The 19,689-nt window shown below is 41.1% G+C and overlaps 1 protein-coding gene across 1 annotated transcript; it reads right to left on the bottom strand.

The window, feature by feature from the left end:
* Window positions 1-1,616: 1,616 nt before the first annotated feature.
* LOC127410301 (beta-1,3-galactosyltransferase 2) lies at window positions 1,617-19,320 on the bottom strand. The gene is made up of 2 exons (XM_051645497.1): window positions 19,280-19,320; window positions 1,617-5,717 (listed from the first exon to the last, which is right to left on the bottom strand). Exons 1-2 carry the CDS (start codon window positions 19,312-19,314, stop codon window positions 4,694-4,696), a joined length of 1,059 nt encoding a protein of 352 aa, XP_051501457.1. The 5' UTR covers window positions 19,315-19,320; the 3' UTR covers window positions 1,617-4,693.
* Window positions 19,321-19,689: the final 369 nt, after the last annotated feature.

Below are 19,689 nucleotides of genomic sequence, written 5' to 3'. Positions count from 1 at the left end.
GCATCAATAGCCACCAGACACATTTTGGGGTCTCTAAGCCAAACTCTATTGCATCACCACCAGTTCAAAAATTAACTTTTTGTTTGCGCATATCTTTTGAACTGTTTGTCCTAAAACATAATTCTGCATCTGATTAATCTCCTCCTGATTATTCCAGTGGACCCCATACATTAAATCTCTGACCATTACTGTGGCCGCCATCTTGTATTATGACATTTACAGTTTAAACCTTTCACATCCATTAAACTTGGTCTGATTTTTCCAAACTATGGCTCAATAATCTCCAGACCGAGCCACACAGAAATGACTTGCAATTCTTGAAAAGTTCCGCAAACACATAGTTAACGAGGTGGCCGTGAAAACGAATTTGAGGCTGTATCTCGGCAACAGTTGTCCTATCGAAACGAAACTTGGTATGCTTCATCAGGACCATGACCACATAGGGGTCAATACAAATGGATATTTTTGCCCATAACTTTTGAACCCTATGTCCTAAAATCATGAAGTGTTTATGGATTCCTTGGGTCATGAGGATTTCAAGGATAACAATTTTTCCCATATCGGCCACACTGCCTCTTTGTTGGAGTTGAAAGAAAATTGGTATGCTTCATCAACATCATGTTGTGAGGATACCTGGGCAGTTTGGAGACAGCGCCACATAGTGCTCAAATTGCTTATTCAATTTTATCTTAAATTTTGATGTATCATTTCTTTCTTATTCTAAGTTTTCAGAAAATGCAGAGAGAAATTTAAAAATATATTAATTTTTTATTTTATTTATTTAATAAAATATAAATGTATCTGTGTAACATACCTGTGTGCTGTGGAGACCAAAAGGGTGCCAGTTCAAGCCCAGCTCCAGGCAAGATGAAAACAAATTAAGAAGATGCAATGAAGCTCATATTCAGACTGTTCTTTCTTTCAGTTGATAACCCACACGTGTGTGTTCACTCTAAACTCAGATTGTCTCTTTGCCACTCATTGAGCATGTCAACTGAGTGGCACAGTGTATTAAGCACTGGATTATATTTCCAAAGGTCATGGGTTCAAAACCCTGACTATGCATGTCATCTGGATTGATTTGTCTTGTACTGGAGTTCTTTGTACTGTGCTTACTGAATGGTTGCACAGCTAATTACATTCTGGTTCAAACCCTGCTTGGGGTGACTCATAAACCAGTGAGCATTTGCATTATACCTCATAGCAACTCTTTGGATCCTATGGGACCTGTAGGCCAAACAGACAATTTAGAGGGCTTGGCCCCGCAATGGCTGCTTGCAGCTATATTTTTCATTGAATTTGTCCATTCTTTTTGATACATTTTCAACATGGGGGTTTAAAGCCTAACTGCGATAGCCTATTGGTAATATTGCAAGTTTTATTTAGGCCATCGCTCTCTTTTCAAATACAATGCAATAAATTTTGTTTAACAAACGCAGATGCCACACCCCAGCCATGGCCACTTGTTTGCATAGATTGTTTTCCTGTGTAGAGGTGACCAGCTGTCCTGGCCCTCTGCGTGCAAATCTTACATTCACATTTGATTCTAAAAAATGAGGTACTCGAAATTATGAGAAATTAAAAGGTGTTTGTGCAAAATGCCTTTTATTACCACTAGATAACAACACCACAAATAATTATGAAAAAATAAAAATAAAATACAATGCAAAATCACAAATAATAAAAAGAAAAATGCTGAAAAGTAACTGGTTTTGCTATAGGAGACATATTTTACATTGGACATCAAGTGGTGAACCAACACAGACCCAGAATTGGTTATTGAGTAATTGAGTAATTGAGTAAAGTAAACCAAAATGTCCTTAAAATCAAATGTTGAAATTATTATTTATTTTATTTATTAAGCCAATAATTCACTGTTCAAAACACATTATGGTCAGAAAAAATCATGTTTATCCCTGTTGAAAGTGAACTTTTAATATAGTAATGCATTCACAGTAATGTAGCCTGGTTTGTTTTACATTGCCTTCAGTAGTTTTGTTCGTGATTTTCGAGGATGAAGGCATGCAATCTGTAAATGCTGACACTTGCATAATTTGGTTTGCTTTTACCAAGAGACAGATGAATTGCCAAAATACCACAGAGTTTAATTATACAGTCTTTAACATTAACAACAAAACATTTCAGGAGTGCTATGGGAAGAGTTCCTTTTAAAAGTTGATATGGGATGATTAAATATGATGTTTATTTGGCTAGTCTAACTATGCATGAATATTATGCATTAAGCATAATTTTCAGAACAGACTTGCGAGCCATTTTTGAGACAGGAGTCGCGACCCACCAGTTTAGAAACACTGACTTAAAAACAGGTGTTTTAACCAAGACTTCCCAATGTTAATTATATATATTTTTTAATTGTTTGCAGTGAATCTGTTTACAACTTGGTCTTTAATATTGTAATGTATTATTCCTTTTTGTAAAAGACACATAATTAAAGGAATAGTCCACACAAAAATGACAATTCTCTCATCATTTACTCGCCCTCATGACGTTCTTTCTTCTGCGGAACAGAAATAAAGATATTTTAAAGAATGTAAAGTGTGAGTTAAAAAATATTTTTAAAATTATACAATATAAGTCAATAGGGATCAAAACAAACTCCAAACTGGAAATAAAGGCAACATAAAGTTAATCCTTAAAACTAGAGTGGTGTATTCCTTACAAGTCCTTATTCCCTATAAATCTTGACATCCGCAGTCTCGTTGGCACATTCATAAGAGAAGCTCGTTCACACTTCACTTTCACACTTGTTCACGTGCTTGACGCATGTGCAGAGTGCTGTATGTACATAAACCAGACAAAGTGTTGCCAGGTTTGCGTTTTTCATGCCCAATTGAACTGTTTTGAAACTGCAGACTTGATTTAAAATGATACTGTCACTTTTATTTTTTTGGGATACTTTTATCCCAAAAGTTGAACAATAAATACTAGAAAATAAAAATGCAACATCTTATTGATTGACCTGCAACCATGTGCAGCGTCAAAGCATAATTGACCCTTCGCTAAGCTCCGTGTCCTTGTTTACCATTGCTCGCTCTGACAAGCTCTGCATAACTCCCCATAGGAACGAATGGTAGATTGCCGTGAACGGCGCAGTTTTTGGCAAAATTATCTCATAAACGGAATGGGTAATATTATTATGTGGGCTGGAATGAAGAGTGACATTGTAAAGCATATCTATATGACCCTTTTATATATATATATATATATATATATATTTTTTTTTATATACATTTTTAAATTTTACAGTAATTTGATTGAAAACTGTGCAGACTGTGAATCAGAATTGAGGCAAACGATCATCACAGTCACTTGAAAAGGTAAAAGCATCATTTGATAGTAATTACCAACCTCATAACATTAATGTAATGTAACAGATCTGCTTATAATGTCTCATAACACACTAATTTTGATGCTGTGAACTCTTTATTTACTATCACCTTTACTAAGACCTGAATCAATACCTAAATGAATTAATGTTAAGTTATTAGCTTTAATTTTCCTTGTAGGAAATGTAGGGTGTCCTCGCTGATGTTATACATGTTCATTTGGAAATAAGGAATGACACACTTTAATCCATAGCATGCTCTTCTCAATATTTATTGAAAGATTTTTTTTTTAAATAAAGAAAAAACACTGTGTATCCTTTCTAGGTTCCTCGTGTCACTATTACAAGTGACCCAGCAACAAGGTTTTCTTTTTTTTTTTTTTTTTGGGATCATTTCGATAAAATCATGCTTAAAACTACTCAAACACACAATACTCCCATAGGCTCTCATCTCTCTCGGAGGGGCAACAGTTGCTAAGACAGGACTGGTCAGAAACGCTTTTAAGGCGGGGCTTAGCGAAGGGTCAATTGTCTTGAAGCCTTCACTGTGTGTTCCATTAGATGTCAAGATTTATAATAAATAAAGACTTATATTTTGGTCTGTTTCTAACCCAAATTTGTTATATCGCTTCAGAAGACATGGATTGAAGCACTCGAGTCATATGGATTACTTTTTTTCTCCCATTTTCTCCCCAATTTGGAATGCCCAATTCCCAATGCCCTCTAAGTCCTCGTGGTGGTGTAGTGACTCACCTCAATCCGGGTGGCAGAGGATGAATCTCAGTTGCCTCCGCATCTGAGACATCAATCCACGCATCTTATCACATGGCTTCTTGAGCGCATTACAGCGGAGACCTAGCGCGTGTGGAGGTCCATGCTATTCTCCGCGGCATCCACGCACAACTCACCACGCGCCCCACCAAGAGCGAGAACCAAGTTATAGCGACCATGAGGAGGTTACCCCAAGTGACTCTACCCTCCCTAGCAACCGGGCCAATTTGGTTGCTTAGGAATCCTGTCTGCCTAGTTAATCAGCACACCCTGGATTTGATCTCACGACTCCAGGTGTGGTAGTCAGCATCAATACTCGCTGAGCTACCCAGGCCCCCATATGGATAACTTTTTTATCATACATCCTTCAAAATTTCTTTGTTTGTGTTCCACAGAATAAAGAAAGTCAAACAAGACAGCATAAGGGTGAGTAAATGATGAGAGAATTACAACTTTTGGATGAACTATCCCTTTAACCCAAGTCTTTTTTTTGTGTGTGTGTTTTTGTGGAAGTCCGTTTTATAGAATGACTGGCAAGTTTCATACATTTAAAGAATTCCTATTCGCAATCTGCTGTTAACAAGGTGAACCTGGTGTCTGTAAATCCTTCCAAAACTCTATTTGATCTCTCAAGCTTCTTGTAGTTGTGGCAATGAGTTTTGAATAACGACAGCGGTTATATCTTACAGGGTAGAGATTAAAGAGGCCTTCATCTGATGGATTAGTTACTGAAATCCTTAAATGCTTCATGCATAATCCTAAATAAACATCCTCTATGTAGACTGCCTTGACATGCTGGGCTGCTTCAACAAGCTTCTTCGGAAGGTCTAAAGAGAACACATATGTCAAGCCCAGAGCGTAGGGAGGATATATAGCAGGAGCGAAAACCTTTTTTGGAAGGTACCATTTAGAGCGTGGGTTTCTCAGTACCACTCCATTCCTAGTCACGAGTCCAGTCATATAGTTCTCTTTTGGTGCAGACAAAAGCATTTTTACTAAGACTTTCACATTGAGAAATACATCAGAGTCAACTTTCATTGCATATGATGCATTCTGGCAGTAAGCAGTCAGCCATTCTAGCATCACCATAGTCTTAATCGTGAGATTGTGGTAGCTGTCCAAGAAATTGCTTTGTAAGAGGTCATGATAGTTTTCACTTTCCTGAAGCAAACTTTCTTGTAGCTTCTCTCTCTCTTTAGGGCTGGGCAGGCCTAATAGAAATAGCAGGCTCACAACTTTGTCCTCCACTAACTTCTCTGTACCCCACGTTGAACGAATGGCATCCCGACTCACCGCATTGCCTGGAGATACTGGTACTATCAATACCACAAAAGTTTTTTCCTGCTCGCACTTCTTTGGCTCATTTATAACAAAATGATATTTGTGTGGGTAAGCCACGTAATATGGTCCAGGGGCCTTCCACGATCCACCTGTGGCCAGTGACATGTTGGTTGTCTGAGAGGTTAATGTCTCTGGAAGCAATAATCGAATTGTTGTTGCCCATTTTTCAGAGAATTGAGAGTAGTCGATGTAGTAAAACAGCAACAGGACCAGCAAAATGTAGCAGACAAACAAACGAGGAGATCTCCATTCAAATCCACTATTTGACAGCCCCGGAATAAAAGAGAAAATATGTTAAGTTCTGAAAAAATATCCACAAGTACAGAATGCTAAAAACATGGGGTGTAGACTCTATATATTGACAGGGGTTCAAAATAGTGCAAAATACCAATGACACTCTTGATACATGAAAAGGGAGGGTTTCACTGAAAAAGGCCCATTCCATAAAGGTAAGGAAGCTTTCTTAAAAACTTTTTTGTTGAAGCCATGTGATAATAAAGGCTTTTTAATGTAACAAGAGTGGCATTGGAATTTAGCTTTTTTGCACATGCAGTTTCTAGTCAACTTTAATTGAACCTACAGTAATGTGCTTACATTTTTAAAGGCAGTCGGTTTGCATGCTTTTTTAAAGGTAAAATTATTCAATTTTACAGTGCATATGTAACGGAAGCCAGCTGGTAGGTAGCTGTGCGGTATGTGTAAACCTCACTCCCCTGGCCACAAGAAACGCACTATGGACTGCCACTAGAGGCTGTAGTGTTTAGCTTCCTCATTAGTGTGCCCGTCTCTCATGCTGGAGAAGCCGGTTCAAATCCCTTTTGGAGCGGGTTGAGCAGGACCGGTTACACATGGTTATTACACACAACGATACTATACAATAAGCAAGGTATTACAATGACAATAAAAGTATACAGTATGTTAAAATTCCACAGTAAGGTTGTATACATTAACCTTATATTTCGCAATGAGGAAATCCACAGAAAATGGCATACTGTAGATCAGTAGTGGCTCTTGACCACAGATATAGGTAGGGCAGACCCCAACCCCCTCTTCATTTTTTTTACATTATTCAACTCGTTCAACTCTTTATTCAAACACAAACACGCTGACACAATATGTGGTGTCCTTGCATTATTCCAGTCTAAATAAGAACAATTTATCTTAACGCTCATGTTGTCTTCCGGTCATTTTGACCCAAAAATGATTTTCTTTAACCTGAAAATGCTAGTTAATGTTATCCTACTGGACTAAAACCTTCTTACTTTGTTCACACAAGTTATCAAAATGTTCCCCCCCAAAATTGCTATTTTTGTATTACATTTTTTTAGGGCTGCAACTAATGATTATTTTGATAATCGATTAATCTAATGATTATTAGAATGATTATTTGACTATTCGGCAATTATTGCAACGATTAATCATTAGCTCTTAACCGATTATTCAGTTAGTGCCTGACTTAAAAGTTTGTATTAAATGTTTTTACTAACAATAAATAGAGGACAAAATCATCTTTTAAAAATATCTCTAAATGACATTCACTGAATTAAAGGAAAAAAAACCTTTTTATTAAGTTTTATTCTGTAAAGAAATTTACTGCAAATAATTATATTATCATCAAGTGTTTTTGTCTTAATTTCCATTTAAAATGGTCTAAAAAACCTTAAAACAAAATACATTTACTTGAGAAGCAACAAATAAGATATTTAGACTTGCTTTAAGAGAATGTATCTTAAATATAAGTGTATTTTGTATATAAGTGTATTTTTTCACTTGGTTATACTTCTGCGAGTGCAGTAAAGACAAAATATACTTATATTCAAGATCTATTCTCTAAAAGCAAGCTAAATATCTTATATGCTGCTTCTCAGGTGAATGCATCTTTTTTTAAAGGATTATTATATATCTTAAAATATTTTAATATTATATATTTTTAATATTACATTCAACATTCTCGGATAACAATTTTTTCTTCTGCAGTATAGCTGTTAAAGTAAATATACGTTGTTTTAAAGGAGTTTTAGATATTTATATTGGAAAACAAGCCAAAACAAAAACAAATCGAAAACTGTTTTTTAGTGTATAATGGGGTGAAGACTTCCCTCTCTCACCTTTCTGTTCACTTCAATCCATCTTTAACTCACAAAAACAAACTCTCTCATTTTAATAAAGCTGTGTATTGCCAATTTTCTTCATGATAAGAAATGCACAGTGGCATATATTATGATTCAATAAGTCGCGAGCCATCACGTTATAATCTAGCTGCAGCAAGTGTGTGCTAGAGGGACGAGCGTCCCCGCGACAGTGTGTGCATAAGCCGGGTGCAGTCTCAATCTCTCTCCCTTACATCGGGACATTCACACAACTAATAGAAGAGGTGCTGACCGCACAGAGGAATACCAGTTTTGGAGTTTGAAGTTATTTCTAATAATAATAAATAATAATGTATGGGTGATAACGCTCTACTTTGTGTTTTATCAATCATTCCCTATCTGTCACTCACTCGACATTGTATCGATGTAGAGACACTAGGGATCACTCTTGGGAGCCCCAAACACCTCTGCTTTTTTGAAAAAAGGCCATTGAGAACTGGCGAGTGGAATTTGCATGCCACTCCCCTGGACATACGGGTATAAAAGGAGCTGGTATGCAACCACTCATTCAGATTTTCTCTTCGGAGCCGAGCAGTTCTATTCACTGAAGCTGAATTCATCCGCGAAGTTCATTCATCTCATCTGCTGGATTCTACAGCGAATTTCAGCGGCTTCTCCCCCTCTACACTCGTGGATTGCAGAGAACGCCCCTGGGCGTTTCGACAGAAACAACTAAAAGAGTATATTCTAAAAAGAGTATATTTTCTTTCTAAAAGAGCGGCACACACGGAACGTCTTTTTAAAGATGACTTTCCGTTTGTGTGTTATTCCTGGTTGCGGTCATTATCTCTCTGCTTCTGACGGCCACAATTGCTGTCTTACGTGTCTGGGCACTGCCCACACGGAGACATAGTTCGTGGATGGGTCTTGTCCTCATTGCGAGAACATGACCATGGCAACATTGCGGTCGTGGCTTGCATTTGTAAGAAAGCATGCCACCCCAGTGGCTCCCTGCCTCGGTCCTTCTACCTACGGGTATGAGGCCGTGCCGTTTAGCACTGGGGGCAATTTGGGGACCTCAATGGGACCACCTCCACCGAGTATCCCCCCACGGACCTCACATTCCCCAGCATGCTCGCTTGCCCCGGTCGGGCGCGGACCAGATCGCCGGTTCGTCTCAGGGTGAGTTCGACCTCTCGTTCGGAGCCCGGGAAGAAGACGAGTTATCGAGCGCAACATCGGAGAGCGGGCTCGTCCAGTCAGATGCATAGGCTTCAACTGGGATTCCTCCTTCGGGAATGGTCGCCCAGTCTCAGGCCGACGTGGAAATGACGGACATGCTTTCCCGGGCGGCTGCGAGCATCGGGCTAGAGTGGAACCCTCCACTCTCCCCTGAACCCTCGCGGCTCGACGATTGGTTCCTGGGTTCGGGGCGCCGCCCACGGCCACTCCCCTCCCCCATTCCTTTCTTCCCGGAAGTGCATGAGGAGCTGACAAGATCGTGGGAGGCACCTTTTACTGCCCGGTCCCTGTCTTTCAGCTCCCCTGCTCTCGCTACCCTCGATGGCAGAGCGGCCAGGGGGTATTCGGTGATCCCCCAGGTGGATAAGGAGCTCGTGGTGCACTTGTGTCCGCAGAGTGCTGCCACCTGGCGTGGGCGCCCGAAACTCCCATCCAGGGCCTGTAGGTTTACGTCGTCCCTGACGGCTAAGGCTTACGGTGCCACTGGACAAGCTGCCTCCGCCCTGCACGCCATGGCTCTCCTGCAAGTACACCAAGCCAAGGCGCTAAAAGAACTGCACGAGGGTAGTTCTGACCTGGGATTGATGCAGGAACTGTGCTCTGCGACCGACCTCACTCTCTGGGTGACGAAGATCATGGCGCGGTCTCTCGGGCAGGCGATGTCCACCCTGGTGGTCCAGGAGTGCCACCTTTGGCTCAACTTGGTTGAGATGCGAGAGGCTGACAAGGTACGGTTCCTTGATGTCCCCATCTCCCAGGTTGGCCTATTCGGCAACACTGTCGAGGACTTTGCCCAGCAGTTCTCGGTGGTGAAGCAGCAGACGGAGGCCATACAACACATCCTGCCCCGGTATGGCTCAAGACCCCGCACCCCGTCTGCTCGTCGCCAAGGGTGTCCTCCTGCAACTACAACACCGGCTCCGCCACAGCCCGCCCCCATGGCCCGGCCCCGGCGTGGAGCCCAGCGCAGGAAGCAGATGCCACCCGTCTCATGGCCGGCCACCAAGAACCCGAGGAAGGCTTCGAAGCGCCCCTGAGACGGGCGACCCAGGGGCAAGGAGACCCACTTCTCTGGAGTTGGTGAGCAGACCACTCCATCGCCCAGTGGAGGGCCGGGAGGAGAATCTTTTGTTTCGGTATCCAGAGGCTGCGGTACCCAAAAATTCAACAAAAGAGCGGTTTTCTTGTTCCCTGGGTCACATGTCCGGTGCACACAGCCGTCATCATGACCACCATCCCCCGTCCCATCTTTGCAGGTATGGCGCTCCAGCGGCAGTCCCCCCGCCCCTGTGCACCCAGCTGTGGCACAAACACGCCCACACGGGATTGGGTCCAGTGGACTACGGGGACGAGACTCCGGCATCAAGATTGGCTCACGGCAGTAGACCTGAAGGACGCGTACTTCCACATCTCGGTCTTACCTTGACACAGACCCTTCCTGTGGTTTGCCTTCGAAGGCCAGGTGTACCAGTACAAGGTCCTCCCGTTCGGCCTGTCCTTGTCCCCTCGTGTCTTCATGAAGGTTGCAGAGGCTGCCCTTGCCCCACTAAGGGAAGTGGGCATCCGCATCCTCAACTATTTTGATGACTGGCTAGTCCTAGCTCACTCTCGAGAGTTGCTGTGCGCACACTGGGACCTCATGCTCCGGCACCTCAGCCGACTGAGGCTTCGGGTCAACTGGGAAAAGAGCAAGCTCTCCCCGGTTCAGAGCATCTCTTTTCTCAGTTTGGAATTGGACTCAGTTTCTATGACAGCGTGACTCATGAACGAACGTGTACAGTCGGTACTGAACTGTCTGAGAGGCGTTCAGACGGAGAACAGCGGTCCCACTGAAACTTTTTCAGAGGCTCCTGGGGCATATGGCATCCTCAGCGGTGGCCACACCGCTCGGGTTGATGCATATGAGACCGCTTCAGCACTGGCTTCAGACTCGAGTCCCGAGATGGGCATGGTGCCGTGGGAAACATCGCGTGACCATCACGCCGATCTGTCACCGCCTCTTCAGCCCTTGGACCGACCTTGCATTTCTACAGGCAGGGGTTCCCCTACAGCAGGTCTCCAGGCACGGCGTGGTTACAACAGATGCCTCCAAGACGGGCTGGGGCACCGTATGCAATGGGCACACAGCCGCCAGCTCCTGGACTGGCCTGCGGCTGCGTTGGCACATCAACTGCCTAGAGATGTTGGCAGTACTGCTCGCCCTGCGGAGGTTTTGGCCGTTGATCCAGGCCAAGCACGTGTTGGTCCAGACGGACAACACAGCGACAGTAGCGTACATCAACTGCCAAGGCGGTCTACGCTCCCAATGCATGTCACAACTCGCCCGCCGTCTCCTCCTCTGGAGTCAGCAGCACCTCAAGTTGCTACGAGCCACTCACATCCCGGGTGACCTCAACACCGCAGCGGACGCGCTGTCATGTCAGGTTACCCTCAGGGTAGAGTGGAGACTCCACCCTCAGGTGGTCCAGCTGATTTGGTGTCGATTCGGTCGAGCACAGGTAGACCTGTTTGCTTTCTGGGAATCCTCCCACTGCCCGCTTTGGTATGTCCTGACCGAGGCACCCCTCAGTATAGATGCGCTGGCACACAGCTGGCCCCTGGACTATGCAAATACGTGTTTCCCCCAGTGAGCCTACTTGCACAGACCCTGTGCAAAGGCAGTAGGCTCATCACGATGCAGTAGATGGTAAGTATTTGGGGAAGCACAACTTAATCATCAGGTTCCTGAGAGGCACTAGGAGGTTGAATCCCTCCAGACCATGCCTCGTCCCCCCGTGGGACCTCTCTGTAGTCCTTCAGGGTCTACAGGTAGCTCCCTTTGAGCCCTTGGAGTCAGCTGAGCTTAAGGCACTCTCTTTGAAGTGTCCCTTTTAGAGATCAGGTGGTGAATCTGCAAGCGCTGCCCCAGGAGGAGGCAGACCCAGCCTTGGCATTGCTGTGTCTGGTGCAAGCTTTATGCATCTATTTGGATCACACACAGAGCCTTAGAAGCTCCAAGCAGCTCTTTGTTTGCTTTGGTGGACAGCGGAAAGGAAGCGCTGTCTCCAAACAGAGGATCGCCCACTGGGTCATTGACGCCATCGCGATGGCATATCAGGCTCAGGACGTGCCACCCCCTGCAGGGTTATGAGCCCACTCCACCAGGAGTGTGGTGGCCTCCTGGGCCCTGGCCAGTGGCTCCTCTTTGGCAGACATCTGCAGAGCAGAAGGCTGGGCAACACCCAACACTTTTGCGAGGTTCTACAATCTCCGGGTTGAGCCGGTCTCGTCCTGTGTATTGGCAGGCACGAGCAGGTAAGTTCTGGGACAAACTGGCTGGGTGTACCGCTTGCGCATAGCACCTTTCCCCTCCCTTGTGGTGAAGACATGCGCTCTTGACTCCCAGTCGTGTTCACAGACTGTGATCCCTGAATGACTTCCTCCTCAGCCCTCTGGCAGTTGAGTTTGCAGAGAAACTCGCTGACCTGCCCAGTACGAGTGCTAATGAGCCCCTGTACTGAGGTAGGTGCTCCACATGTGCTGGTTCCCTGAAGGCGACCCCATGTGATATCTTCCGCAAAATTGTTTCCCTGGCGGCAAACTGCATCTTCCTTGGGCAGAGGCCCCTCTGCCCCTGGTTGCCATGCTCTGTAGAAACTCCTCCCCCTTCGGGTAGGACCTACCATGGGACCTCTCCACATGACAGACTTCCGACAAGACTCGGTAAGACCATGTGACATATTCCACTCAAAATACCCCCCCCCCCCCCCTTTTTGGGCAGGGTGTGGTTTCTGTGGTGTCTTCCCCTTGGGAGGGACAACCCCCGATGCAGACACTTATGGCTCCCAGTCAGTTAACAAATTCCACTCTTTTTTGGGAGAAAAGAGAGGGAAAAGAGGCCTCGGCTGGGTTAAGCCTGTCTCTATCTTTTGGGTAGTCAACTTGTCCTCAAAAAGGGCCGTTCGACACTCATAACTATGTTGGGGGAGGTTACGTGTCGACCTGGTGTGCTGGCTATGAGGCACACAGTAGTCTGCCCACCACACACCGCCAGTTCACGTAACACATTTCAGCCAGTTGTGGCGTTTTGTATAGGGACCCCTTGTGTCACTACATCAATACAATGTCGAGTGAGTGACAGATAGGGAATGTCCTGGTTACTTTCGTAACCTCCATTCCCTGATGGAGGGAATGAGACGTTGTGTCCCTCCTGGCACAACGCTGAACTACCCACTGAAATGGCTGGGACCTGGTCTCAGCTCCTCAGCACAAAACCTGAATGAGTGGTTGCATACCTGATCCTTTTATACCCGTATGCCCTGGGGAGTGGTATGCAAATTCCACTCGCCAATTCTCATTGGCCTTTTTAAAAAAAAGCAGAGGTGTTTGGGGCTCCCAAGAGTGACCCCTAGTGTCACTACATCGACACAACCTCTCATTCCCTCCATCAGAGAACGAAGGTTACGAAAGTAACAAGGACGTTTTCTTAGACAATGACTGTGTCTCGTTTGGAAGGTTGCGTCCTCCGGTGGTCGCATTTCTCGGCCGCATTCGTCATCGAGGCTATCTCGTTTCAGAAAAGCAAGTAGGACACTTCGAATGCAGCCTTCAAATGCGACCTTCTTTCACAGGAATTCGGAGGATGCATGAGGTGTATCCTTCGTGGGCACTCATAACCCACAATTCTTTGCTTCAACGAAAATGTCTAAAAAAATGATGCCAATTTGCCCGTAAATATGATGTTAAAACGCAAGTAATGTTAATTTTCAAGTTGAAGTGCCTCAGTAGATGGGTGCAGAGTATATGTATAATTATATTAATATATAATTAAAATAAAGTATTATAGACTAAAAGTACACCTGTAAAATCTATTTTCTTTTCTCTTTACATCTTTATAACTCTCCTAAAATTTACCTCATACATTCCCTTCTAAATGGATTTTGTTCCCTTCTCACTCAAAGCCCTTGCGCTTGTTAAAGAGTGGCGTGCTGTCATAGCAACCATGTTACATTCCGTTTCCGTTTGTCCTATGAAGGCCATCTCGTTCAAACGAGGCTTGTTTAAAGGAGGACACTCGGTATACTGCAGCCTTCAAAGGACGTGTCCTACCCTGCATGCAGCCTTCGAAACGAGACACAGCCAATGTCAAGGGAATTTTCTAAAAAGTTAATTCTAAAGCTTGCCAGACAACCATATTCATTGAATTATTTTACAATAAACACACATTCACGCTTTATCTTAAGCCTGATATGCTGAAAACTGCTCCATTAATGTTTTCACATTCATAATTATTAATGACATCCGAATCACGTACTGTACATGACATATTTTATATTTAAAACGGCGAATTTCGCAAAATGGAAAATAGTTTGCACCCTTTGAAATTACTTTACATTTTAATCATAAAACAATGGTCAAATTGTGCATATTTAGTTAGATATAGTACTAATAATTTAATAATTAATAATTTTATTTATCACACATTTGCACATATACAGTGAAATTCTTTTTTTTTCTCCACATATCCCAGCTAGGCTGGGGTCAGAGTGCAGGGTCAGCCATGATACAGCGCCCCTGGAGCAGATAGGGTCAAGGGCCTTGCTCAAGGGCCCAACGGTGGCATCGTGGCAGTGTTGGGGCTTGAACCCCTGACCATCTAGTCAGTAATCCAGAGCCTTAACCGCCAAGCCACCACTGCCCCTAACATCTAACATGATATTAACAATCAAAATGCTTGCTGATGCACAGTGCTGGAATAATCCACGAGGTTCCCACTCAGCGCCTTAAACTTGAGTCCTGCCTTCATCGATTTGATTGGCTATCTCATTGAGGAGCAGTGTTAGACTACTGAGCATGCATTCCAGCATTCACCCAACATTATCACACACACGCACATACACACACACAGACACAAGCACACACACACACACACACACACACACACACAGCAGCTATCATTATGAGGACTCTCCATAGACATAATGATTTTTATACTGTACGAACTATAGATTCTATCCCCTAACCCTAACCCTACCCCTAAACCTCACCCTCACAAAAAACTTTCTGCATTTTTACATTTTCAATAAAACATCGTTTAGTATGTTTTTTTGAGTGATTTGAATTATGGGGACACTAAAAATGTCCTCATAAACCACATTTATAGCATAATACCCTTGTAATTACCAGTTTGTAACCTAAAAAAAAGTCCTCATAAACCATTTAAACCTGCCCAAACACACACACACACACACACACACACACACACACAGACAGACAGACACACACAGACACACACACAGACACAGACAAACACACACACACAGACACACACAGACACACACACAGACACACACACACACACACACAGACAGACACACACACACACACACACACACACACACACAGAAAGACACACACAGACACACATACACAGACACACACACACAGACAGACACACACATACACACACACACACACACACACACACAAATGTTGGTGCAGCTATCATTATGAGGACTCTCCATAGACATAATGATTTTTATACTGTACGAACTATAGATTCTATCCCCTAACCCTAACTCTACCCCTAAACCTAACCCTCACAAAAAACTTTCTGCATTTTTACATTTTCAATAAAACATCGTTTAGTATGTTTTTTTAAGCGATTTGAATTATTGGGACGCCAGAAATGTCCTCCTAAACCACAATTATAGCAGAATACCCTTGTAATTACCAGTTTGTAACCTAAAAAAATGTCCTCGTAAACCACTTAAACCTGCCCAAAGACACACAGACGCACAGACACACACACACACACACACACACACACACACACACACACACACACACAGACACAGACACACACACACACTTGAGTAGTACATGCTTTCTTTTTAACAGGGAAGACAAAATTAGGTAAAACATTTAAAGACAGCACAAGGGTTAAAGTGTTGACTTGTTGCAGATCAAAATCTAAATCAAAATGTTATTTCATAATGTTAAGTGTTGTTGAAGAACGTTGTGGAGGAGAGGGAGAGAAACTGAACTATCTACATGCCATTTACACATTTCCACAGTACTAAAAAAGTAAATGCTTTATAATGATAATAATGTTTTAATGCACAGTAAAGTATTTAAAACAGAAAGTTTCAAGAGCCAAGGCTTTTTGACATACAATTCGTCATCATACAAAACATACAATGTCTTATCACCTACCCTTATCTTTTGATTGCCAAACTATTTTTTACATCTGGCTCTTCAGGACCAAGTTGTGTGATGGTCAATTTGTCTTGAATTTGCAATAGAAACGACACACACGTTTATCGATAGTGCTCGCCATGTTCGCGAACTGTCACACTGCTGGCACGCGTTAATATTAAAGTTACCTTTGATTTAGAGCCACATGGACAGATACATTTCTGCCCCAATAGGTGTCAATAAGGGCTCGTTGCAGTACCATATTTGACCACAGATTTCCAATGGGAAAACTGAGGGGCGCTGTGGAGTTCGGGAGGGCAGCAGACTCTCTTCCCCACATGCTTGAATATCTATATCAAACACTGTGTAACGGAGCTTTCAGCTACTTTGCGACTTAAAAGTAGGATAAAAACTTATACTAGAACTGCTTTTAAATACATATAACAGCATTCTGAACACATTTACGGGCAAACAAATTACATTATTGGTAGTTTATATACGCTTTATATACGTTATATATGCTTTCAAGTGGATGAATAATTAGGCAGGGCTCTGCCCTACCTGCCCATATAGACAAACCGTGCCTTCAGTAGGTACAGAAATCTGATGGCAATATATGCAAAATACATATGAAATATATGTTCATATGCAGTGTTGGGAGTAATTCAATTACAAAGTAATAAATTACTGTAATCTAATACATTTTTAAGTTAAAAAAGTAGTGTAATGCATTACATTTTAAATTCTTGTAATCAGATTCCAGTTACTGACTTTCAATTAATTTAATTACTTTCAAGTACATTATAGGGTAATGCTTGTTTCTAATATATTATTTATGTAGGATACATGAATTATGGCCCTGTAATGAGTCATGTGAGGTGCTGAGTGTATGACTTGTGTGTAACAATGAACATGAAAGAAGTATAGACATTATTTTGAATTTGTTGAGCGGAAAAGAGTTTTAGAATTTAACTTAAAAGTAAAGTAATTAGTAATGTGATTACTTTTACAATGAAGTAATTAGTAAAGTAATCTGGTTAAAAGTTTAGAGAAATAATTAGTAATTTGCAGTGTATTACTATTTTAAGTAACTTACCCAACAATGTTCATATGTAGTTTTCACTGATATAAAAAAGTCAGGTATTTGTATATATATGCAACACATATTTCAAAATACTACAAAAATGTCTGCTTTGATATATGTAACATATATTTTCACAAATATTAGTGGATCTTAAATGTGTACATATGCTCAAAAATATTAACTATAATTGTATATATACAGGGTTGGGGAGTATCGGAATACATGTAACGGAATTACGTGTTTAAAATACAAAATATAAGTAATTGTATTCCCTACAGTTACAATTCTAATCATTGGTAATTAAAATACAGTTACATTCAAAAAGTATTTTGATTACTGAAGAGATTACTTTGCATTTTATTGTCATTTGTTTCATTTAATATTTAGTCTGTTCAAATGGAAAACATTTATACATATAAATGATGTGATCCAAAGTGCATTTGAACAGCGGTGAAACACTTTCTTATGATGTGTTACATTCATACGAGCAGACAGAGAAGTAAGTTTGAAGTAAGTTTGAAGCAGAAGAAATAGAAATAATCCTTGTGTAAATTATCAGCTTTACGCTAAGCTAAAATGCTATTTCTAGCAATTTTACATGCACATGTTATCAGGCACGATCATATTTTTTTTTTTATCAAGAAAATTCACATTGGATCATAATTTCTTTTTTTCTAGTAAGATCTTTGATATTAGGGCAAAAATTTTATTCTTGATAAAAGAACGTTTTATTGTTTTCCTGTAAAAATATCTAAAAATCCTTAAAACAAGATCAGTTTGATTTATCTTGTTTTTAGAAACAACACTGCATAAGATATTTAAGTTTTTCAGAGAATGTATTTTTAACGTGTATTTTGTCTTACTGTACTGGCAGAGTTTTTATAGTCAAAACAAGTGAAAAAATCTACCAGTGCTGAAGAAGTAATCCAAAGTATTTAGATTACATTACTGACCTTGAGTAATCTAACGGAATATGTTACAAATTACATTTTACAGCATGTATTCTGTAATCTGTAGTGAAATACATTTCAAAAGTAACCCTCCCAACCCTGTATATATATATATATATACCCATATCGGATTTCTGCATGGGCACATTAACAAGCAAACAAACAAATGTTATCTTTAGCTAACACAAGATATTTAGGGTTTAACAACTTAATCGACAGCATTTGTGGTATAATGTTGATTACCACAAAAAAAACAAAAAAACAAAAACAAAACAATAATAATAATAATTTCCCTCATTTTCTTAAAAAAAAAAAAAAAAAGCGAAAATCATGACGCAAATACAATGGAAGCCAATGGGTCCAATCTATAAATGTCAAAATACACATCACAAGACCTAAACATTATGCATGTCAACATGATAAAATCGCCTTTTCTGTGTAAAGTTATAATTAAATAAACAACTCCGTTGCCATTACAACATAATGCTGTAAACCTAAAACGACCGTAAAATTTATTATTTAAACTACTTTAAAGCTCAAATAATACACAAGTTTTAACAGAAGAAATAATGTAAGTGCTTTTATAAAATTATAAGCTTCACATTTCTGCCTATAAACCCTCTAAAAATTAGCCCCACTCACTACTACTGTAAGTGCCTCACTGTAACCTCATTTTTTTTTTTTTTTTTTTTTTTTTGTAAAACGAGTTGAAATTATAATTTTTTTGGTAATTAAAATTATGCTACAAATGCTGTCAACTGAGCTTAACTTGTGATAAACCCAGAATATTCCTTTAACATGAATCAACAATGAACAATGCTTTAATAGCATGTATACATTTTGGTTAATATTAATTTATTTTATGTTAAGATTAATGCATTATAAATTAACATCAACAATGATCAAAATAGCATATTTATAAATTAACATGAACCAAGATTAATAAATGCTGTAAACAAAATGATTGTTCATTGTTACAGTAGTTCATGATGCCAAATGCATTAACTCATTTTTGCGTATACAACTTTATTGTAAAGTGTTACCAGTAATGTATAATGTTTTAAACATATGTGCAAGGTGCACATTACCAAACTGCTCAAAAGATACGTCAATCTATATTGCATTCTGCAACTACTTCTTAATTTACAATTTGACACAAAATGCATTGTGACTTACAGTAGATAAACAGATAATTCCTTTAAAATATCAATATCAATGGTTAAAACAGAGAAAACCACTTTAAAAATCAAGGTATTGCATTGGTGCATTGGTTATTTACCTTCTTTCTTCACTGTCTCCACTGTCCTGCACCATCTTTGTGCTCTGACGAGAATTTCAGAAAATTACACATTGTCAAGCGCTCCCATGCATTAGAACAAATTAACAGCATTTGTTTAACATAGTGAGTCAACCCCCCCCCCCACCAGCTCTGCCACTCAGCCACACCAAAGGCTAGTGAAAGCAAGTTTCGACCATTGAAATATAAACAAAATAATGCAAATATCTTGCCATGTGCATTTAACCATGCCCCAGAAATGAATAAAACACTGCAGTCCTGAGCAACACACCAATAGCAGGCTGTTTTATGGTCTTACATTTGGTAACCATAGTTCAATACCCAGAGATGAAGATGTTTGAGATGATAATGTTCTCTCCATGGTGTTTGACCTCAGAGTCACAGGCGGGGGG

This window comes from Myxocyprinus asiaticus, chromosome 2 (genome assembly GCF_019703515.2).
Source record: "Myxocyprinus asiaticus isolate MX2 ecotype Aquarium Trade chromosome 2, UBuf_Myxa_2, whole genome shotgun sequence".
Lineage (NCBI taxonomy): Eukaryota > Metazoa > Chordata > Actinopteri > Cypriniformes > Catostomidae > Myxocyprinus > Myxocyprinus asiaticus.
This window is presented reverse-complemented; position numbering and strand designations above follow the sequence as displayed.

What these genes read in the sequence shown, in the direction of transcription:
- LOC127410301 (XM_051645497.1), bottom strand. Translation starts at nt 19,314, where the DNA reads ATGGTGCAGGACAGTGGAGACAGTGAAGAAAGAAG. An exon ending in GGAGACAGTGAAGAAAGAAG is followed by an intron (nt 5,718 to 19,279) that starts GTAAATAACCAA and finishes GCTGTCAAATAG; the next exon opens with TGGATTTGAATGGAGATCTC.